Below are 25,151 nucleotides of genomic sequence, written 5' to 3'. Positions count from 1 at the left end.
TTCTCTACGTTGTCAATAGTGAAGGTGACGTGAGAAACTACCCAGTTTTTCACTTCTGCCCACATTATTTCAATACTGTTTAATTCAGAGTGATATGGGGGCAGTCAAAGGACCAAGTGTTTGTACTATTCCACGAGTTCATCTAGGACGTAAGTTTTGTGTGCCGGCTTGTGCAATTTGATAAGCTCATAAAGCTCTTGTTTGTACATCATATCACGGTGTGGTATGTTCCTATTCACTAGCCAGGAGATCATTGGTCACTTTCCGTGAATTGGAGGTTGCAGCACGATCTCCTTCCTTCTGATATGAAGCGTTGTCAATCATGAGAACACTGCGAGGCGGAAGATTAGGAGTAAGCATACCTTTCACCCACTTAAAAAAATTGTCACTATTCATGTCATCGTGGTAGTCGCCACTCTTGCTGCCAGACTTCCAGATTAGCAGACAGTTCTCAATGAAGCCCATTTCCCCGCCAGCACGAATAGCTTTTGACATGGGCGCTGATGTACTGAATATTGAATCATCAGACCAGCCTTTGCTGGATACGTGGGACATATGTATATAGGTTTCATCCGCGTACACTATAGGCCTATCTTCCGCCCGATACTAGGCATTTTTTTGAAAATAAATAAATCTTTTATATTTTGTCATGCTTTTCCATCAGGATGCGCTTACTAGTGTTAGTTTTTTTCCAACGATATCCTAATGATCGAAGGATTTGCTTGACACTAGTATTGGATCCTTTGAACTTGAAGAGTTTTTCTAACTTTGCACGAATTTTTGAAACTGTAGGTAAACATTTTTCAACTAAATAAAAATTGTTAACAATACGACGTATGGCACCTTCGTCAAAGTCGTCTAATCCAGTAACATTCTTTGTGCGCATTCTTTTTTTGTTTGGTGTATCAAACAGACTGTCCGTAGGTTTTCCTAATTCTATCGCTTTTCGTTTTTCGCTCTTAATCCGTGCCACAGAACTTCTGACGCTCCAACAGCTGCTGTTACTCTTTCCTGCACTTTCTTACAATCTATCACAAACTTTTCTTCCACTGCATCCCTTTCCATAAAGTCTATAACGTTCAAGATTGCTGCACAAGTCTGACTCTTAGCACCTTACGATGCAGGCTACTTTTAACGCCTTCCATATTGTCACAGATAGGCCTAACGTACGCCACCACTAATCACAGTTACTACATAACTAGAAATTACAAAGCAGCGCGTGACAGCTGAGTGTAAACTTATGCAGTGAACTGTCCTTGTAGCAGGAGCTCTGTTAGGAGGGGATGTGCTATGTTGGATCGCCCAAAGAGCTCATGCGCGACTAGACGTTTTCCTAGCTGGCCCGATCTTTAGATTCTGGTGAAGTTGCTGCCATGCCAACACACTTTTGATGTTTAAATGATTTATCATGTTTTTTGATAGTTCCCTATGCAAACAGACTGGTAAAATCTTACAAAAATTTTGGAATTGCTGTTTGAAATAGAAGAAAACAAACAACACACTTCTTGTCTTGCAGCGGCTTCAGTCGAGTCAAATTTGAGCCACTTCAGTTCGTTGCACCATTCTTCCTTAAATTTCTGACCTTTGCATGTTACTATCAATCGGTCACTACTGATCTGCATTTAAAGCAGTCGCCCAGATGGCAGATTCCCTGTCTGTTGTTTACCTAGACTTTTCTTAAATGATTGCAAAGAAATTGGAAATTTATTGAACAGCTCCCTTGGTAAGTTATTCCAATCCTTAACTCCCCTTCCTATAAACAAATATTTGACCCAATTTGTCATCTTCATATTGTGATCTTTCCTACTTTCAAAGACACCACTCAAACTTATTCGTCTACTGATGTCATTTCACGCCATCTCTCCACTGCCAGCTCCGAACATACCACTTAGTCGAGCAGCTCGACTCCTTTCTCCCAAGACTTCCCAGCCAAACCCAGAACAAATCGAGCTGCTTTTCTTTGGATCTTTTCCCGTTCTTGAATCAAGTAATTCTGGTGAGGGTTGCATACACTGGAACCATACTCTAGTTGGGGTCTTACCAGAGACTTATATGCCCTTTCCTTTACATCCTTACTACAACCCCTAAATACTCTCATAACCATGTGCAGAGATCTGTACCATTTATTTACAATCCCATTTATGTGATTACCCCAATGAAGAACTTTCCTTATATTAACACCTAAGTACTTACAATGATCCCCAAAAGGAACTTTCACCCTATCAACACAGTAATTAAAACTGAGAGGACTTTTCCTATTTGTGAAACTCACAACCTGACTTTTAACCCGTTTATCATCATACCATTGCCTCTTACCGGGCGAGTTGGCTGTGCGGTTAAGGGCGTGCAGCTGTGAGCTTGCATCCGGGAGAGTGGGTTCAAACCCCACTGTCGGCAGCCCTGAAGATGGTTTTCCGTGGTTGCGCATTTTCACAACAGGCAAATGCTGGGGCTGTACCTTAATTAAGGCCACAGCCACTTCCTTCCCATTCCTAGGCCTTTCCTATCCCATCGTCGTCATAAGACTTATCTGTGTCGGTGCAGTATAAAACAATTAGGAAAAAAGAAACAACAAACCATTGCCTACTGTCCATCTCACAACATTATCGAGGTCATTTTGCATTTGCTCACAATCTTGTAACTTATTTATTAATCTGTAGAGAATAACATCGTCTGCAAAAAGCCTTTTCTCTGATTCCACTTCTTTATGCATATCATTTGTGTATATAAGAAAACATAAAGGTCCAATAATACTGCCTTGAGGAATTCCCCTCTTAATTATTACAGGGACAGAGAAAGCTTCGTCTATTCTAATTCTCTGAGTTCTGTTTTTTAGAAACATAGCCACCCATTCAGTCACTCTTTTGTCAAGTCCAATTGCACTAATTTTTGCCAGTAGTTTCCCATGATCTACCCTATCAAATGCCTTAGACAGGTCAATCGCGGTACAGTCCATTTACCTCCTGAATCCAGGATATCTGCTATATCTTGCTGGAATCCTACAAGTTGAGCTTCAGTGGAACAACCTTTCCTAAACCCAAACTGCCTTCTATCAAACCAGTTATTAATTTTGCAAACATGTCTAATATAATCAGAAATAATGCTTTCCCAAAGCTTACATGCAATACATGTCAAACTTACTGGCCTGTAATTTTCAGCTTTATGTCTGTCACCCTTTCCTTTATATACAGGGGCTACTATAGCAACTCTCCATTCATTTGATATATCTACTTCATGCAAACAATAATCAGATAAGTACTTCAGATATGGTACTATATCCCAAACCATTGTTTTTAGTATATCTCCCTAAACCTTATCAATTCCAGCTGCTTTTTTTAGTTTTTTCACCATTTGTATCTTACTATAATTATTATTGTTGTTATTATTATTATTATTATTATTATTATTATTATTATTATTATTATTATTATTGATTTAAGCCCACTAAGGAGCGCTGATGACTAGTTCTTGATTTATTAGTTTCATTTTTCCCGTATTGATAGTTATCATGTATCACAGAAGAGAAAAGAAAATGTCCACCTAATCAATACAAATTTACTATAAGCTACTATATTACAGTACCGGTTTCGACTCCTTATGAGTCATCTTCAGCTGTACTATATCTTTTACATTAGTCTAAGTTAAGATACCTTGCTGAGTAAAATGGTTGCAACAAACAGTAATATTAGGCATATTTTAAAATACAAAGGCCGGCTATATATACCGGTACATCCAGTGTCGAGTGTGTCTGAGTCTAAAATCGTGTTGATCAACTTATTTCAAATGATATAGATATATAAACATATTAAAATATTCACAAACATAGTAATGTAAAAGATAATGTACAGGTGAAGATGACTCGTGAGGAGTCGAAACCGGTACTGTAATATAGTAGCTTATAATAAATTTGTATTGATTAGGTGGACATTTTCTTTCCTCTTCTGTGACTAGTTCTTCCTCGATGCTCTTCTTCGTTCCCAATATCTCTTGAGCCCTGCTGATGATTTCTCCATTTCCTGTGAAAAGGGTTTCGACTTCTAGGGACTCTAGGTGGTGGGGTCCAAGACTGAACCATAGCACAAAATTTGGTACGATCTTCTATATCAGTGTCTCAAATCCCAGCTGAATCCAGGTACTTCTGTACTTCATTAAGCCACAAGCTTCCCGTCTTGTAGGTTTTAACCAAAGAGAGGGTCATCTTGGTAAGCCGGTTGCTGTCCATTTGTTGTAGGTGTCTGTAGAACTTAAGCCTGCTGCGTCGCAAGCTGGTATTGGCTAATTCTAACTGTCGATACAGCTCAGAATTCGATTTAATTCTGTGGGTCCATCTGGGAGCAATCTCGGTCCATGAATTTTCCTGAGGATACGTCTTTTGGCTTTATCTAGATCATCCATGCTGCCTTTTTAGTTCATCAGGAGGGTTTCTGAGGCGTACAAAAACTTTAGTCTGACAACAGTTTCTTAGTGACATGTCGCAGCATTTTTTGTAATGCATCTCTTATTATAATGGTTGTGGGATAGTTGGTACGCTGCATTGAGTTTGTTACATCTTTCTAAGATGGATATACCTTCTCTTCCATTGGACCCATTCACCAAGATAGCAGAAGCGATTGATTCTCCCAGTTGTTCCATGTATGGTTGTCAAAGAGAGGGGGGGGGGATTCCGGAATGCCGAGTCTCAAAGTACTTTGTTTTGTCGTACGATATCTGTAATCCTGCCTTCACCGCTATCTCACGCAGGGCTTCGATAGCAAAGGCAGCATCCTTAGAGTTGTTGGTTAGGATTGCAATGTCATCTGCGAATTCTAGGCACCTGATCTCATTCTTTCGGGTCCTGGCTCCATTGGCAATTGATTTGATTTCTAGACTCCTCAGTGTACATTCCCAGTTCGTGATGACTTTATCAAGCACTAGATTAAACAGAATCACCCTGTTGTACTCCAGTTTTTATTTCGAAACTCCGAGATAGTTCTCCCATAAACTTCACCTTAGATATTGTATCCGTAAGAGTCTGTTGAATGAGGGTGCATGTGTTGTAATCGACACCTTGTTCTTGCAGTACGGAGAAGAGTGTCTGGCGGTTAATGGAATCATAAGCCTTTTTAAAGTCGATAAAAACCACAGCGATGTTCATACTCCTTACTTGTTTTAGTTGGAGAATGGTTTTTAGGTTGAAGGTCCGCTCGGTACATTACCCTCCACGCCGAAATCCTCCTTGATATTCACGAGTCGTTCAATCACATTGGCTTTCCACATTATCCAGTAAAATCCTTGATAGCACTTTGTATGCTACTGACAGCAGAGATATCCCTCGGTAGTTGTTGACGTCACTGCGGTCACCTTTCTTATGTAAAGAGTGTATGATAGCTGATCAGGGATCCTGCTAGTCTCCCAGCAGTTGACCAAGATCTGGTTTATGGCCTCTGTGATCTTATTTCCACCTGCTTTTAGAGCTTCCACAATGATGCCGTCTTCCCCGGGTGCCTTGCAGTTCTTAAGATGTCCGATGGCATTAGCAACTTGCTGCATTGTTGGTGGGTTAGATGGGAGGTGTATCTCTGGAGGATCATCAACAGGTAATCTTTCCGAGGGCTCTTCGCAATTGAGCAACTGCTCAAAGTAGTTTGCCAAAAGTTCCACGTTCCTGCGGTTACAGGTGTATTCATAAAGTGAGGCATTGTGGTTTATACCCCAAGAGTTCCTCTTTGAAGGCCCGATAAAAGTTTCTGGTGTTGTACATTTTGAATTCTTCATCTAACTTCTCCAGTCTTGACCGATCGCAAGATCTTTTCACTCGTCTGATGGTCTTACTGAAATGTCATTGTTGTCATAAATAAATTTTAATACTTCTTTAATATTAGTCACCTCCTCTATCTGGACATTATCCTTGTAACCAACAATCTTTACATACTGCTGACTGAATACTTCTGCCTTTTGAAGATCCGTGCATACACACTCCCCTTGTTCATTAATGATTCCTGGAATATCCTTCTTGGAACCTGTTTTTGCCTTAAAATACCTATACATACGCTTCCATTTTTCACTAAAATTTGTATGACTGCCTATTATTATTATTATTATTATTATTATTATTATTATTATTATTATTATTATTATTATTATTATTATTATTATTATTATTGGCATATGGCAACAGGTTAGATACATATATACAAGTATATAATATTTACAAATATATACAGACAAGAAACATGTTTTATAGCAGAATGTCCAGTTGAGTGTTCCACTGTATGGCTTCCTCTGTTGGTTCCAAAAAGTCACTTGGGCTACCTGTGTAGGAAGGTCGTGTACATTCACTTACGATATGGGGGATCGTCTGCTGAGATGCACCACAGTAGCACTCTGGTGATGAAATATATTTCCACTTATAAAGGGCATCCCTGCATCGTCCATGATTTGTTCTCACCCGATTCAGAGTGGTCCAAATCTTACGCGGTAGATGATGTCCACCAAGAACATGTTCACCAGAAAAGATGTTGTGTAAGGAACTGTCTGTGGCAACTTTTGAGCGACTTCTCCATTCTTCTAAAGGGTAAAAATTCCCATCAGCCAGTGTGATAGCATCACACAAAGATGGATGACGTGACTTGAGCCTCGTTATCTGGAACGGGAATATCATCCAGAACAAGCAGTTGAGGGTTCATTTCTATCTTCTTGAACTCTCAAATGAGAGCATTTGATCTTCTTAAATCAGGCGGCATTATACCTGACAGAATTGGGAGCCAATAAAGGGGTGTGGACTGGATAGTACCAGATATTAACCGCATGCTAGCATTCGAGTATCCATGAGTCTTGTATATGGGCTATTCAGCCAAACTGGTGCACAGTACTCAGCACACAAGAAAACCAGTCCCAAAGCAGATCTTAAAGTCTTTGATGATGAACCCCAACTTGAGCCACACAATTTCTCAAGGATATTATTACGTGTTTTGAGCTTTTTGGACAGATTCATAAGATGTTGTTTGTAAGATAGTGTGCGATCAAGTGTAATGTCCAAATATTTTGGATACCAGCTGTGCCGAAGTTCACGATGACAAAAACATATGTGAAGTTTAATGCCAGCTTGGCAATTATTCAGGTGAAAACATGACACTTCTGTTTTGTTAGGGTTAGGATTCAGTCGCCATTTCTTGAAGTACGTTTCAAGTGAAATCAGGTTTCTTTGTAGCACTTCTTCTATCACACTAAGGTCTCGATGTTGAGTGGCTAGTGTTATATCATCAGCATAACAGAATTTTCGTGATGTTTCTGGGAGATCGGAGATATACAAATTGAACAGTAGGGGAGACACTACCGATCCTTGAGGTAATCCATTTTTGAGCTTCCTTTCTCTACTCATACTGTTTCCCATACACACTGAAATCTTCTGTTATTGAGCATATTGTTTATAACCTGCACGATGGTCCTACAGGGTACAGTCCGGAGAAGCTTGTAAATTAATCCTTCCCTCCAGACTGTGTCAAATGCTGATGTAAGATCAATGAATGCAGCTGAGGTCTTGAGTTGTTTCTGGAAACCTGTTTCTATGTGGGATGTCAGTGAAAGCACTTGATCGCAGCACCTGTGATTTGGCCTGAATCCGGCTTGATCAACTGGAATATGCTGAAAAATAGTTGCGCTGATTCTATTGTCGATTAGACTCTCAAAAAGCTTATAACAGCAAATAAGAAGGGCAATTGGTCTATAACTGCTTGGGTCATTGGCGGGCTTACCTGGTTTCAAGATGAAAATCACTTTCGTTTGTTTGAATTCTGCCGAGAGTTGTCCATTCTGTAATGCCATGAAAATGCCATGAAAACATGGAGCTTTATTCGGTTTAATGTCTTTGAGAGCAGCATTGATGTATTGCACTGTAAACGGTTGTAAATACCTTGATGTGGGTGGTGTTCTTGATTTCAGAGTTTGGTGTTGGCGCTGTATGTATTTGGTATGTTTCTTATATGATGGAGTTTGGGAAGTTGTGACGATGTGAGATTCTACTTCATCCGGAGTAACTCCAGGCTGTTAATTCACCAAAAGTGTGCTTCCTCCAAGTTTTCTGAGGAGCCCCCGAGCTCTTCTACCGGAATGAGTTTCGAGTAAAAACCCCACTGTTTCAATCCACCGTTCTCTCTGGGTAGTATCCATGGTGGAAAGAAGTTCATCAGCTATGTCTTCATCACCACTCTGCAGATATTTGTTATAGAGTGCATCAGTCTCAACAGTCCAACCAGGGATGTATTTTTTTCTATGCTCTCAAGGCATACTCTTCTTAGCTGCCATCATAACTGCACCTACGAAACACTTGTAATTGTTGTGCTTGGGAGCAATCCACCGAACACATTTATCCAGTTCAGTGGTGAATGTTGACCAATTTGCTTTTCTGAAGTTCCACAGAGCATGTGGTATTGACCGTACAACAGGAATTTTGACGCCAATATCCACTATAATGGGGCGATGTTGACTGTGGGGGGAAAATGTCTTAACACTTTGCAACTGGTATGTAAGGGCTGTCCTCCCTCATTGCAGCTAAAAAAAGCACGGGTCAGGATTGGAATCCCTATTCCATGCAGCTGATTGAAAAGTACCAAGATCTTTTGGGTCAAAAATCAGATGGAGATTGTTCATTTCTAAGACTGCCAATTATGCTTGCCAGCATGTTATCCTTGGCTCACTATGCCAGATTCAATTTTCTCCTTACTTCCACAGCCGTTTCTAACTCTATTTCTTTCCAAGCTGCACTTATTCTTAGTCTCTTTACTTCTCTTTTATAATATAGTAGATCTTCACCTTTCCTTACCACCTTTAAAAGTACAAACTTATTTTTACATTCCTCAACGATTGCTTTAAATCCATCCCAGAGTCTGTTCACTTTTTTTTTTATTACCATTTTCCACCTATCATAGTTACTTTTTTAAACTCCCTCATGCCTGTTTTATCAGCTATATGGTACTGCCTAATAGTCCTAATTTTAATACTTTCCTTTCACATTTATTTTTAACTACTACAAAAACAGCTTTTTTAAAAATTTATTTAAATCTAAGAATTTCATTTTTGTCCGTATTGAACTGAGAATGGAAGATAGGAAAACTTAAAAGGGTCCACCTTTTCAATACAAAAATGTTATAGTTTATTTATAACATACCGGGCGAGTTGGCCGTGCGCGTAGAGGCGCGCGGCTGTGAGCTTGCATCCGGGAGATAGTAGGTTCGAATCCCACTATCGGCAGCCCTGAAGATGGTTTTCCGTGGTTTCCCATTTTCACACCAGGCAAATGCTGGGGCTGTACCTTAATTAAGGCCACGGCCGCTTCCTTCCAACTCCTAGGCCTTTCCTATCCCATCGTCGCCATAAGACCTATCTGTGTCGGTGCGACGTAAAGCCCCTAGCAAAAAAAAAAATATTTATAACATATATTTGCACTTGGAACTAGTTTTGACGCTGTTTGGCGTCATCATCAGCCAAAATGTGGGAAATAGGCTAGCATGTAGGGATTTATATTACACAAGGCGTTACATTAAACAATACACATCTTACAAGGAGATAAAAACAGGGACGAATATAGAAGCAAATGAATCGTTGAGAAAGCAAAAGTTATACATATTAAAAATAACCTTAACCACATATCTTGCAGTGCGAAAATATTCGTCTTGAATGATTCCTGAATACAAAACCCATGGGCACACATTTCTCAAGAGCCAGCATGCAGGAAAAAGTAAAGTGAAACCTTAAGAGTTCTTCTGAGAAGAGTTCATCATTTTTTCTATGTTCCGACTAACTAATGAAGTCTCCCTTGAGTTCCTGATAAACATACACAACAGGAAATTCTCCTTCACTCTCAACAATAGCTATAAAGACCAACGGTAAATTTCATTTTAAATATTGTGCAGAGACGTGAAAGCATGATCTTGAAACATGATATAACTTCTTCATTTAACCCAATTTTTTACACAAGGTGTACCATTAAACAATACACATCTTACGAGGAGATAAAAACAGGGACGAATGTAGAAACAAATGCATCGTTGAGAAAGCAAAAGCTATACATATTAAAAATAAGCTTAACCACACATCTTGCAGTGCGAAAATATTTGCCTTGAATGATTCCTGAATACAAAACGCACGCGCACACACTTCTGAAGAGCCAGCAGGCAGGAAAAAGTAAGGTGAAACCTTAAGAGTTCTTCTGAGAAGAGTTCATCATTTTTTCTATGTTCCGACTAATAATGAAGTCTCCCTTGAGTTCCTGATAAACATACACAACAGGAAATTCTCCTTCACTCTCAACAATAGCTATAAAAGACCAACGGTAAATTGTATTTTAAATACTCTGCAGAGATGTGAAAGCATGATCTTGAACATGATATAACTTATAACATGATATAACATATAACAGCTTTGTGAACACTAATTACTTTGGTTTCTCTATAGAGCTCATCTGGTTTTACCAGCACCACATCCAGGATATTCTTCCCTCTAGTTGGTTCCATCACTTTCTGAATCAGATGTCCTTCCCATGTTAACTTATTTGTCATTTGTTGGTCATGCTTCCTGTCGTTCGCATTACCTTCCCAATTGACATTTGGTAAATTGAGATCACCCGCTACAATCACATTCCTTTCCTTATCGTTTCTCACATAGCTGATTATCTTATCAAATAATTCTGAATCAGCGTCAGTGCTACCCTTTCTCATTCTGTACACTCCAAAGACATAAAGTTGCCTATTATCTTTAGAGATGAGCCTTACACCTATAATTTCATGTTTGTCATCTAACTTTTTCGTAGCTTACAAAATCTTCTTTCACTAGAATTAATACTCCCACTCCTACCATTCCTATCCTATCTCTACGATACGCACTCCAGTTCCGTGAGAACATTTCTGCATCCATTATATTTTTGTAAGAAAAACTTAGTCTGACTATGAAAATTCAACCCCTCACTTCGCATAGAATAAAGTTGTATATAGTAGTCATAGGGCAGCGGATAAGCTACTACGACCAGCATAGTGAAAGAATTATTGTCGTCAAGATAGACACCAAACCAATGCCCACCACAATAGTGTCAATCAATCAATACTGATCTGCATTTAGGGCAGTCGCCCAGGTGGCAGATTTCGTATCTGTTGCTTTCCTACCCTTTTCCTAAATGATTTCAAAGAAATTGGAAATTTATTGAACATCTCCCTTGGTAAGTTATTCCAATCCCTAACTCCCCTTCCTATAAATGAATATTTGCCCCAGTTTGTCCTCTTGAATTCCAACTTTGTCTTCATATTGTGATCTTTCCTACTTTTATAAACGCCATTCAAACTTATTCGTCTACTAATGTCATTCCACGCCATCTCTCCGCTGACAGCTCGGAACATACCACTTAGTCGAGCAGCTCTTCTTCTTTCTCTCAATTCTTCCCAACCTAAACATTGCAACATTTTTGTAACGCTACTCTTTTGTCGGAAATCACCCAGAACAAATCTAGCTGCTTTTCTTTGTATTTTTTCCAGTTCTTGAATCAGGTAATCCTGGCGAGGGTCCCATACACTGGAACAATACTCTAGTTGGGGTCTTACCAGAGACTTATATGCCCTCTCCTTTACATCCTTACTACAACCCCTAAACACCCTCATAACCATGTGCAGAGATCTGTACCCTTTATTTACAATCCCATTTATGTGATTACCCCAATGAAGATCTTTCCTTATATTAACACCTAGATACTTACAGTGATCCCCAAAAGGAACTTTCACCCCATCAACGCAGTAATTAAAACTGAGAGGACTTTTCCTATTTGTGAAACTCACTACCTGACTTTTAACCCCGTTTATCAACATACCATTGCCTGCTGTCCATCTCACAACATTTTCTCCATCTCACAACATTTTCGAGGTCACGTTGCAGTTGCTCACAGTCTTGTAACTTATTTATCACTCTATAGAGAATAACATCATCCACAAAAAACCTTACCTCCGATTCCACTACTTTACTCATATCATTTATATATATATATATATATATATATAAGAAAACATAAAGGTCCGATAATACTGCCTTGAGGAATTCCCCTCTTAATTATTACAGGGTCAGATAAAGCTTCACTTACCCTTATTCTCTGAGATCTATTTTCTAGAAATATAGCAACCCATTCAGTCACTCTTTATGCCTACTAGTTCAGCGGATGATGAAGAAATTGAAAGAATATATAGGAGATAGAAGATTTAATACAATATGTAAAAGGTGAAGAGAATCTAATTGTGATGGGAGACTGGAATGCAGTGGTAGGCCAAGGAAGAGAAGGTAGTACAGTAGGAGAATTTGGATTGGGACAAAGGAACGAAAGGGGAAGTCGGCTGGTTGAATTCTGCACTGATCATAATTTAGTCCTTGTCAATACTTGGTTCAAACACCACACAAACGACGGCTGTATACGTGGACGAGACCTGGAGACACTGGAAGGTATCAAATAGACTTCATTATGATTAGGCAGAGATTCAGAAACCAGGTGTTGGATTGCAAAACTTTCCCAGGAGCAGACGTGGACTCTGACCACAACTTGTTGGTCATGAAATGCCATCTGAAGTTGAAGAAATTGAAGAAAGGAAAGAATGCAAAAAGATGGGACTAGACAAGTTGAAAGAAAAGAGTGTGAGGGATTGTTTCAAGGAACATGTTGCACAAGGACTAAATGAAAAGGCTGAAGGAAACACAATAGAGGAAGAGTGGAGAGTCATGAAAAATGAAGTCAGTAGGGCTGCTGAAGAAATGTTAGGAAGGAAGAAAAGATCAACTAAGAATCAGTGGATAACTCAGGAGATACTAGACCTGATTGATGAACGACGAAAATACAAGAAGGCTAGAAATGAAGAGGGCAGAAAAGAATACAGGCGATTAAAGAATCAAGTGGATAGAAAGTGCAAGGTAGCTAAGGAAGAATGGCTGAAGGAGAAGTGCAAGGATGTCGAAGGCTGTATGGTCCTGGGAAAGGTAGATGCTGCATACAGGAAAATCAAGGAAACCTTTGGAGAAAGGAAATCTAGGTGCATGAATATTAAGCGCTCAGATGGAAAGCTACTTCTAGGGAAAGAAGACAAAGCAGAAAGATGGCAGGAGCATATCCAACAGTTGTATCAAGGTAAAGATGTAGATAATTTGGTTCTGGAACATTAAGAAGCTGTTGATGCTGATGAAATGGGAGACCCAATTTTGAGGTCAGAGTTTGACATAGCTGTGAGTGACCTAAATAGGAACAAGGCACCTGGAATTGATGATATTCTGTCTGAATTACTGACTGCCTTAGGAGAAACCAGCATGGTAAGGTTATTTCATTTAGTGCGCAGGATGTATGAGACAGGAGAAGTCCCATCCGATTTTTGGCAGAATGTTGTTATACCTATTCCCAAGAAAGCCGGTGCTGACAGGTGCGAAAACTACCGCACCATTAGTTTAGTATCTCATGCCTGCAAAATTTTAACATGTATTATTTACGGAAGAATGGAAAAACAAGTTGAAGCTGAGTAGGGAGAAGATCAATTCGGCTTCAGAAGAAATGTAGGAACACGTGAAGCAATCCTGACTTTACGTCTGATCTTAGAGGATCGAATCAAGAAGGACAAGCCCACGTACATGGCATTCGTAGATCTAGAAAAGGCATTCGATAATGTTGATTGGAACAAGCTATTTATGATTCTGAAGATGATAGGGATCAGATACCGGGAACGAAGAATTATCTACAACCTGTATAAAAATCAGTCTGCAGTGATAAGAATCGAGGGCTTTGAAAAAGAAGCAGCAATCCAGAAAGGAGTGAGGCATGGCTGCAGTTTGTCCCCTCTCCTTTTCAATGTTTACATAGAACAGGCAGTAAAGGAAATCAAAGATAAATTTGGAAAGGGAATCACAGTCCAAGGAGAGGAAATCAAAACCTTGAGATTTGCCGATGATATTGTTATTCTATCTGAGACTGCAGAAGATCTCGAGAAGTTGCTGAATGGTATGGATGAAGTCTTGAGTAAGGAGTACAAGATGAAAATAAATAAGTCCAAAACAAAAGTAATGGAGTGCAGTCGAACGAAGGCAGGTGATGTAGGAAATATTAGATTAGGAAACAAAGTCTTAAAGGAAGTAGATGAATATTTTTACTTGGGTAGTAAAATAACTAACGATGGCAGAAGTAAGGACGACATAAAATGGAGACTAGCACAAGCAAGGAAGAGCTTTCTTAAGAAAAGAAATTTGCTCACTTCAAACATTGATATCGGAATTAGAAAGATGTTTTTGAAGACTTTCGTGTGGAGCGTGGCATTGTATGGAAGTGAAACATGGACGATTACTAGCTCAGAAAGAAAAATAGAAGCTTTTTAAATGTGGTGTTACAGAAGAATGCTGAAGGTGAGATGGATATATCGAATCACGAATGAAGAGATACTGAATCGAATTGGTGAGAGGAGATCGATTTGGCTAAATTTGACGAGAAGAAGAGATAGAATGATAGGACACATCTTAAGACACCCAGGACTTGTTCAGTTGGTTTTTGAAGGAAGTGTAGGTGGTAAGAACGGTAGGGGTAGACCAAGGTATGAATATGACAAACAGATTAGAGCAGATGTTGGATGCAATAGTTACGTAGAAATGATAAGGTTATCACAGGATAGGGTGGCATGGAGAGCTGCATCAAACCAGTCTATGGACTGATGACTCAACAAACAAAGAAGTAGTATGAAACTTTCTTTGTGCTCCTGTCTGCAGCCAAATGCTACAACCACAATAAATATGCTCATAACAGTGGAAGATCACAGTACATAAGTGTACAATAAGAGTACACGGCCGTTCTGTAACTCGCCGGTTGATTTTTGTGTATGCAAGCAATGTAAATTAACACTCGTAACTCAGTGGAATTAAATATATTTTAGGTTCAAATTAAATTTGGAACTTTGAAGTAAATAACTAATTTAGTGTAATTTGATTTTAATCCATGGATTAAAATCAGATCTGCCTGATAAAAATTGAGAATACTAACATCTAAAAGAGCTGGGCTTCAGACTTTTAATTCCAGTCACCATGGTGACCTGGCCTCCAGGATTTTCGAGCTATGATGATGATGATGATGATGATGATGATGATGATGATTGATGATCAGGATCCAGATTTTGATGACATTTTTAAGTGGTGCATCATACAGACTGCAAACTTATACATGAAACCTGATCATGGTCCCCTGATTACTGTAACTCTTAATCACTTTTTGCCATTTTTTACTTTTAGTTTTTTTTTTCAACTTTGCGCAATTTTATTAATGTGAATAGCTTATTACATTGTTTTTGTTTTAAAATAATTTTTCTTTGTTGATGCATTATTATTTAGTAATTTTTATGCATTTGCTATGGGTAATCAAAATATCTGAATAATCATCCGAGCTTTCAATTATCAGGAAGATTTAAACATCAAAAAGTTCAGTACACAGTTTAAAAACTGTGAAATAAAGTAACGATCTATAATTCTTATCTGTATTCATTGGAAATCCACATCCCTAGAGTGCAGTGAGACATTGCTCCTAATCTGGTTTGGCTTGCAGTGACAGGAGGAGGTATCACTATAGTAGAGTGGTGTGTTTGCTGTTTTGCGGTGTGGGCTTGGAGGGGGAGTGGTGCGTTATGTTCCCGCCCTGTGTGACGTCATCGTACCACTTGTTGCTGCGGAGCCAATCCAATGGGGTAAGGTTGGCGCCCAGTGTTTAAACTCCACTCCCAGTGCCATCATTGGCCGTTACGTCAGTGAGACACCGCGTTGTGTAGACACTACGAGTACCGCAGGCTGAGAGTCTTCCATATCTGGAGGCTTCCACGAGCTTTGAGCTGCCAGCGTATCTTGAAGGGCTGGTCATGTGTATATATGGACAAGAGTCGGTGTGGTTCAGTTCAGTGAGTTAGCAAGGAGCTCAGTGTGAGCTCGGCCAGCGAGGATCATGTAAGTTACAGCCTCAGCATAGTGTGCCAGTCTGTACAGTGTCTCTCTGTCGAACTGTGGACTCATTCTGTCAGCATGAGTTGTATCTCTTGGAATCAGCTGCAGGATGAGAGCATCACAGCAGAACACTGTTGTAGAACACTGGAATGTCATCATGGGGTTGTGAACTGAGTTCCATCGGAACGGTGAACATCTTCCTGAGATTATAATTATAAAGGTATGATGTTTCTGGTGAATCAATACTATATGTAGTGATAAATAAATTATGGAGGACGGCAAATGGATCGATTTGACATAAGGAACCATATTCTGGAAACTATTGAGTAAAAAGTTAAACAAAATCCTATTAATTTAAGTCCATTTATCTGCACAAGTTTCACAAGCTGATCCATTTACAAAAAAGTTCGAAATGGCACCCCCCTGTGTCAATGTAGGCATGGCGTCATTGCAGTGGTGTAGTGGATACGGTGTTCTACTAATCGAAAGTTAACGGGCTCAAACCCAACTGAGGTTGGTGCCTTTTAAGTGTGTTTAGAGGTGACAACCCCATATCATTGGCTTCTGGTACGTTAAAGAATCACTGCGGGATGAAATTCTGACACCCGGCATCTGTTAAGAACGGACGTTAAACAACTTGGATTATTATTAATAACTTTTGACTCAAATGTTTCTGGACTACGGTTCCTTATCTCAAATTGATCCATTTGCCATCCTCCATCATCCGTAAAGTTCGTAACATCACAGATAAGCCATGTATATATTTGTTTAAAAAAAATATGTCACAGGACTAGTTTTGATCTGCGTAGATAATCTTCAGCTGATACATCATACTACTAATAATTAAAATGTCACTCTTCTCGTGTTAAAAATGTTTACAAATTAATTCTGATGTTACAAATCAATGTCATGGTAACATGGGTCATTAAAATTCTTTGCACCAGTCAAAGACTTGTGAAGTACAATCACGTTGACTTAACTCTTGTTGTGAAGCGATGTGTAATGGCCCACTGCTAGTTGTTGTTGCACCGAGCTCAATAGCTGCAGTCGCTTAAGTGTGGCAGTATCCAGTATTCGGGAGATAGTAGGTTCGAACCCCACTATCGACAGCCCTGAAGATGGTTTTCCGTGGTTTCCCATTTTCACACCAGGCAGATGCTGGGGCTGTACCTTAATTAAGGCCACGGCTGCTTCCTTCCCACTCCTAGCCCTTTCCTGTCCCATCGTCGCTATAAGACCTATCTGTGTCGGTTCGACGTAAAGCAACTAGGGAAAAAAAAGTTGTTGTTGCTTTTTTGAATATTTCTGACTAGGAGGGAACATCTCAGATTTTGGTAGTCTGTATTCTCTTAATTATATATCGATGTGAGCTGTAGAATAACAAGCTTGTCTACTGTGTGAAGTATAATAAATGAGTGATGTCTTAACAAAATGAAAAAAAGAAACGGTGGTGTTGGAGAAAGCCTTGTTCAGTGTGAACATGTGTAAAAAGGAATACTAGTTTTGAGCCTTACTCCCTTTGGTGTTGGCTGACAGTTTTATTAGAATAAAAGTTTTAATTAGAAGGATGGTAGCATTATATAAAACATTCTTCAGTGATATTGAGGAGGGTTCCTTTTGATATAATTTTTAAGATTTTCATGTCTTGTTTGATATTAGAAAAGTTGTGTTTGAAGTCATTCATATGTTGTTCCATAGCTGAAGAACGATTAAGTTTAATTGTATTCGTGTAACGTGTGTTGAAATTTCTGCCTGTTTTTGCTATGTAATTAGCTTTGCAATTGGTGCATTTCAATCAATAAGTACTTGAATGATTGTATTTGTTAGATTTATTAACTGATTTAGATTTATGGAAAATGGAAGAATTATTGCTTAAAGTTTTAGATGCTATTATTAAATTATGGCTTTTGAATAATTTAGGGAAGTGGTAAATGCTGGTATTATTAAAAGTAAAAGATGCATACTCATTTTTAGGTTTATCTTCTTTAATTAGATTGAATGTGAGTTTGTGTTTAATTTTGAAAATAATTTTGTTTATGTATTCTCTATTGTAACCATTATTCTTAGCTACTGTGTGAATTTATTTCTGTTTTGAGGTTTTGAGCAGTCAGCAGAATATTAAAGGCTCTGTGTATCATACTGTAATAGGTAGCTCTTTTTTGGACATTGGGGTGGTGCGTGTGTAATGTGTATATAATTTGTAAATAAAACAGTGTACACAATTGACAGCATCGCGTGTGTGCTTCTTTGTAGTTACAACAAGATATTGATAAGCTTTGCTTTTTGCCTGGTTGGCTGTAGTCTCATATGATGGTAGTTTAATTTTCCATATTAATGATTCTACAGTTTTCAATTATAAAGGTTTGATGTTTCCACTAAATCGAAACTCTTTGTAGTGAGTTTAAAAGAAATACATTACATGTCTAGTTTTGATCTACGTAGATCATCTTCAGCTGATACATTATACTACTAATAACTAAAGTAACATTCACTTATTAAAATGTCACTCTTCTTGTCTTACAAATGATTACAAATCAATATCATGGTAAAATTGGTCATTACAACTGTTGGCACCTGTTAGAACACTTGTGAAGTACAATCACGTTGTCCTTAACTCTAGTTGTGAAGCAATGTGTGATGGCCCACTGCTGCTTTTTGTTGCTTTTTGAATAGTTCTGACTAGGGGAGAACATCTCAGATTTTGGTAGTTGGAATTTGTTTATATATAGATGTGAACTGTAGAATAATAACAGACAAGCTTGTTATTCTATTCACATCTATATTTGAGAAGCATTGAATCAAAACATGCTCAGTCCATCCTTGGATAAAATGCTGTTTGATACAGATTCCCCCTATTTAGGTAGCGCTGAATTGATCTATGCAATCAGTGTGTTTCATAAAGAACTCGTTCCTGGCATAAAATAGTTTTGAAATACAGTGTTTGGTTCAGAAAACGCCAAGTCCACTGAGACAATTAGAACAAAATACGCTTTGTCACATTAAATTTAAAAAAAAAAATTATTAAGTCTTTACCTTGCATGTTTTGACAGCTGTGAATTGGTAAGAATACAAACTTGAGAGCTTGTTGCAGTTGGTGGAATTGGCAGCTGTTATCTTATCACATGCTTTTACTGTCAAAAATTAGGCTACAGTCAAGAATGAACTGGAAACAATCTGTTCAGTTGGAGATTTCATAGGTAATGCGATAGAGGAAGAGTTGCTAGACTGATAACTATATTAATACAATGTGGAAAGTGAAGTACCTATGGCAGGCAACAGTAGCTGGATGGAAAAATATTAAAATTGGAAAAGAAAGAAAAAAGACGAAGTGATGTAAAGAGGTACAAATTAGGTAAGTTAAACTGAATCTGTTATTCATTTCAAATAATATGCCTGAAGAGGTTAATAAAATAACTTGCTATTTATTTTACCTTGGACTGCAGCACAGATATTTTACTCCATTTTTCTTTATTATTCAGGTAGAGATCCAAACCTTATGAACTTCAACCCACATTGACATCATAAAGAAGGGAGGTTCAAATGTGGCAGTATAACAGCTTTTTACCTCCAGCAAGCAAAGAAACGGATGTATAATAAACCAAATAAAGTGGAACAGGATAAACTATTGCCATCCCTAATGATTATCTCCATTCCAAAGAGACGTAGAAGGAGATCACATGACAATGGATGGAGCTCAAATAACTACGCAGCTAATTACATTTTAAAGGTTCTAGGGGTTGACTGGCATCTGAAAGATGTCAAACAGTTGGGTAATTGGCTAAAGAAAGTTACAGGCATAAGTGAAATGAAACGTATCTTTTGAGAAGAACTATGATAACAGGCAGATGATTGTCTGTATTAAAATTGAACCAACTTACAGTTTTGATGATTCCTCAGAACTGTTTGTCTCCTATGAAACGGGGAGTAAGTTTGAAAGCCTAGTGGAGCTCTAGTACTTACCCTTGGAAAGTAGGGCTAATGATGCAAAGATAGCAGATATTGACAGTTTACTAAAGAAGAGGTTGGAGAAGTGAGGCACGGCTGTAATTCACAGTTCAAGTCTTAAGGCCGGTCTCCACTGATTAACACTTTTAACATGTTGGCGTGTTTTCCACTCCAAGTGGAAAAGCTGTCAAGTCAGTTTGTTTTTCGTGAGATGTCGGCACAGCTTTGGCAACTTCCGCGATGTTTCCATGTCAACAGATGGCGCAAACAACGTAACGTGCTTCTCGTGAAGTAGGATTTTAGTTACAACACTCCACAACTCTCATTCTCTTTGTTAATAAATACAGTATGCACACGTGTGTCGTTCTCTCTTTGCTCTGCACTATACAAAAATTTATAGTCAGAAATGGAGTGGAGCAAGGAGATTACTCTGGACTTGATTAACGATATCATAGAAAGACCTTGTTTGTGGGATGTTTCATCAAAGGAATACAGAGACTAAACTGAGAAAGCCGACAGTTTCCAGGAACTCAAAATCATCTACAATTGTTCCCGTGAGTGTTTCGAAAAAGAAAAAAACTAGCGTCCCTCCACTCCCAATACAGTAGAGAACTGCGAAAAGTTCAGAAAATTTGGAAATCTGGAGCAGGAGCGGACCAAGTTTATACTTCAAAGTGGTTTGCGTTTGAAGCAATGAGCAGGATGAGGGATGGGAATGTGCCTACTAAAACTTGCACCAACCTGCTTTCTCCAGAGGTAAGTTTAATTGCATTTCTAAATCATACACAAACAAGAAATATCTTGTGTAAAATGTTGCTTGAAACATTTTGTTAGGCCTAATTGCAATAATAAACTTGATCAGCACTGGCATTTAGAAAACTTACTGTATCTCACTTAGCCTAACTTCCATTCTTCTGTCAAGGTACTATTCCTTGTATATAAAAATATAATCTCACTTAACCTAAAATATAATTTCACTTAACCTAAACTCAAGCTATGTTGTTCTGTCAAGCTACCATTCCTGTTTTGAAGAAAGCTACAAACTCTTCTCCCACCTCCTTTGCAGAGGAAGTGTTCTTCTTTGGAACCCTTCGGATAAGATCCTCCACTTCTCTTTCATTTCTCCACATTCCAGGGATAGTGACACTGGTGTCCATATCTTCAAAGTCAAATGGGCCCTGGTGGAAATTAAATAGCTCTTGATGCACTGCTTTGTTTAAGAATGTTATGCAGAAGTGTAGGCCTATTTGTCTTAATCACAGAGGCTCCACTCCACCTAAAAACATAGGTTTCTTGAAAACTGAACACCGATGAGAGGATTCCGAAGGCATTCTCAACAATATTATGAGCCCTTGAAAGTCTGTAATACACCTCTTTCTCGAGACCCCTTATCAAATGACCCTGAAAATGGCTTCGTAATATTCCTTTTCAATGAAAATGCTTCATCTGCAACTACAACGTATGGTAGATTTCTGCCTGCCAGGTGATGGTTTGCCTTCATGCAGTTTGAATCTGTTGTTTTGGAGTGAATCATATAATGTATTTCTCAACTCCCCTTCCTCGAGATTCACTCCCTCTTATAAAATTTAGCCACCCTGCAGTAAAGTTCATAATATCACTGGTCTCTACCAGAATGATGGCGAATTTGTCATAATGTTAGGTGCCCGTAAGATGATTTCACAAGAATGCTTTGTCATAAATTCAATTTTTTTTAGAGATCTTTTAATAATGTTTTTAATGTTTCCTGTCAATTGCACCAACATAATAAGGAAAATTCCATTTCACACAAAATTCCTATTCCTTTTCATCCCAATATTCCTCACTGAACTCTACCTGAAAAGAAAGTGGTAAAAACTAGGTGTACAGATTGCATTATAATGAATAGGCATACACTGAAATGAAGTTTGTTTCTTTTCATTATACAGGGAGAGGACACTCCATGTATTCCTCTGGAAGAAATTTAAGATGATGCCAGTGCCGTAGGTATGGCAGACGAGGACGAGGCAACTGGGAGCCGTTCAAGTCCTGTGATCGCACTCACCCCTATAAAGCATCCCGTTAAAAAGAAGAGTAAGAATGAATTCCTTGCAACTGCTATTGAGACTCTGAAATGTGTGAAAGAAAGTCGAATGTCAAAGTTGCACACAGCAAATAGGGATGAGTGCGATATATTTCGAGAACAAGTTTCTTCAGAGTTGAGGCAAATAAAAGATCCCATAGCAAGGGAGACTTTGAAATTCAACATACAAAGGTTAATTTTTGTAGCAAAAATTGGCCAGCTTTCTGGTGGAATAACATATGTCGTTCAAGACCAAGATCAATAAATTTGGTTTGTTGAAATTCTCTTGAGTTATTAATTTATTTGTGGAATTGTAAGTTACCTACGTACATGTGTTCTTTCAGGAAATATATTATTGCTTCTCATCTTTCAGGAATAATTTTTGAGATCTGTTGCTTGCGTTACTTTTACAAGGTACATGATATAAGAATGTATAAGAATTGCAGACAATGACTAGATGACCAAAATGACCATGTTATGAGCAGCAAAAATAATGAGAGACTTACACTTATTTTCAGCATGAAAGAATTAGCTTTCTGGTTAGAAATATTTGTAATCTGAGAAAAAATTGTTGTAGATACAATTAATTTCTTTTAATCCAAATCCCTCTCATGCATCATGTCCACTGCAGTGGACGGCTACTATTGGCTGATATTAGAGCTCGGTATCACTTTATACGTATCCCCTATTGCATTAAGTCCACTCTGGTGGACGTGCTCTGTTCAGTGCAGCGCTCTCGTGGCGGAAAATTAAACTGTTGTAGCAGTAGGTGCCTTTGTTCTACATGTGTGTGACCAAAATGGCGGGGAGGAAGGATGGCTGTGTTCATGGTCCCACAATAACAACAAAATCCTTCTGTGCAAGAAGTAAAGATATGGTAAGAAATTATATTATCTCTTATCATAGTATGTATGGTGTTGTGAGACATTTCCTTTCTTCAGAACTTCCTCCGTGAATGTGTATTGTGCTATATGTTTACGTCCACTTTGGTGGACGATATGCATGAATGGTCACAACCCTGTGCTTACCCGTATCCACTGTGGTGTACGTCATGCGTGCACAGTACTCGGGATGATTCTGATTTCTGTAGTTAGTATGGTGTGTGTATATATATATATACCTGCCATCTTCTCCACCAAATCGCAATGAAAACAAACGCCACATAAAGAGACTGAAAAATAACAAGGCTCCTGGTGAAGACTCAATAATTAAGGAACTGTGGAAACATGCCCCGGAAGAAGCAAATGACATCCTACACCAAACCGTTGTAGATATATGGGAAAAAGAACAACTACCAGAGGACTGGATCCATCCTTTACACAAGAAAGGAAATATAAGAGATGTGAACAATTACCGTGGAATTTCTCTTCTGTCAGTAGCCTACAAGATCCTGTCACTATTCATCCTTGAAAGACTAGAACAACAAGTTGAACACAAACTCGGGGAATACCAAGCAGGTTTTCGGAAAGGCCGATCTAGTTAATGAAATTTGTAACTTTAAATGGTTTTTCACAGTTTAGAAGGTCATTAAAATACTTAGCTAAGATTTCACAGTTTTCTTCATTTGATGTTGCAAGAGTTTCATCTTTCCTTAGAAAGCAAAGGGAAGGTGGCTTGTATCCTTGTACCTTCTTTTTAAAATTTCTGAAGTATTCACGGGTCTCACCTCTATCAGTCTTGTTCAATCTTGTCCAGTAGTTCCTTTTCATACTTGCGTTTCTCACTGCGTATTATTTTTGCTGTTTGTGCCTGTTGTGTTTTGTACATTTTCCAATCTTCTTCTTTTTTCAAGGTGTAATATTTTTTCCAGGCATTCAGGCAATCCCATAAGGTCTTCTCGCAGTTATCTTTCCACCACGTGTGCTTCTTCCTCTTCTTGATTTCGGCCACTCCTTTTGCAGGTTGTATCGTCTGCTTTCTTGTGCTGTTGAAGTAGTTTTCCACTGATTGGGCAAGTTCTTTGAATTAATTCTCTCTTTCTTTGAGCTTTTTTGTGTCAAAGCAAATTATAGTAGATTCTTTCTTATTTTTGTTGAGAGGGATTGGCCGAAACTTGATTACTGATACGTAGTAATTTGAGTCTATGTTTATTCCCTTTTTTATGGTAACGTTCATGATTTCCGGACTCTATCTTCGAGATATAGCAACATGGTCTATTTGGGATTCTCCTATTTTATTTGGGCATCTCCATGTCGTCTGTTTCCTTGGTAAGTGATGAAAGTGCATTGACATCAGTTCAGGGCCTGGGGTCTGAGGCAGCTTGGGGACAGTTGGTCGTGACAGGAGTATTATTATTAATACCTTTTTCCCAATACAGGTGATAATGGAAGAAATTTCGGATGACTTACTGTACATTTGCTGCTGATAGTGATGCAAACGAAGACTGGGAAGTAACAACCTGTGTCCCCTTGCATTGTCATTATTCCTAAGTCCAGCTCAGAGGAATAGGTGAGGAGGAGAGCGAACTACTTTTTGATCTCCCTGCTACAGATACATCCCCAATGCAGGCATCCACTTCTCAGAAAAAAGCGCCTTTACCGCGTCGGCCAGGAAGCCCCCTCCACTTCTCAGAATAAGAAAAATAAGCCCAGGTATACATGGACAAGGACAGGCAATAAATTTTCTGGTTTTGCTCCTCCATTCTGGGAGAGCATAAATTGGACATCCAAGGGGAACGTCCAATAGATTTTGTACTTCAGTTTCTTCTCCTGAACTGTTACCAAATATTGTGTTCCAAACAAATCTGTATGCGATGCAGAACAGGAAGGAAAATCTGTCTTACTGAAGCTGAACTAACTGTTGTATCAACTGTTGGTTTTTGCACAGATAAGCAGGAAATTCCTTCTCTGCCTTTGTTGGATTTCAAAGCTTCTGTAGATCTGTGATTAGTCTTGTTGCCCATGACCAAAAAAGTATCAAGAGAGGTTGTCCAAGCCTAATCTCTCCTAAAGTGAAATGCCAGGAAGTCTGTCAAACTACACCAGAAGTCAGGTTTTATTAGAGAAGTCACTTCCGAAACTTATGGATGTAAAAAAGGCAATTCGGCGCCGTGATGAGCGATGCAAGTGGAAAACAAAGTACATTTGTACTGAGTGTAATGTGTTGCTTTGTCCAGGCTGCTTTGCCATTTTTCACATGAAATGATATGTATAGGTTGAATCTATTAATGCATGAAGTCCACTTCAGTGGACAT

The 25,151-nt window shown here is 38.7% G+C and overlaps 1 protein-coding gene across 3 annotated transcripts in view; it reads left to right on the top strand.

Annotated features, from left to right (window-relative positions):
• The window catches only part of alien (COP9 signalosome complex subunit 2 alien), a 142,289-nt gene that overhangs the window by 16,626 nt on the left and 100,512 nt on the right, over positions 1-25,151 (top strand). The window contains exon 2 of one of the 3 annotated variants that reach the window (XM_068230442.1): positions 5,452-5,576. The exons of the other annotated variants lie outside the window; for them this stretch is intronic. Coding sequence (XP_068086543.1) covers positions 5,544-5,576 — 33 coding nt within the window. The 5' untranslated portion in view covers positions 5,452-5,543. The remainder of the gene's footprint in view (positions 1-5,451; positions 5,577-25,151) is intronic. 3 annotated transcript variants of the gene reach the window in all.

This window comes from Anabrus simplex, chromosome 1 (assembly GCF_040414725.1).
Source record: "Anabrus simplex isolate iqAnaSimp1 chromosome 1, ASM4041472v1, whole genome shotgun sequence".
NCBI lineage: Eukaryota > Metazoa > Arthropoda > Insecta > Orthoptera > Tettigoniidae > Anabrus > Anabrus simplex.
Note: the sequence above shows the minus strand (reverse complement) of the source record. Positions and strands in the feature narration are given on the sequence as shown.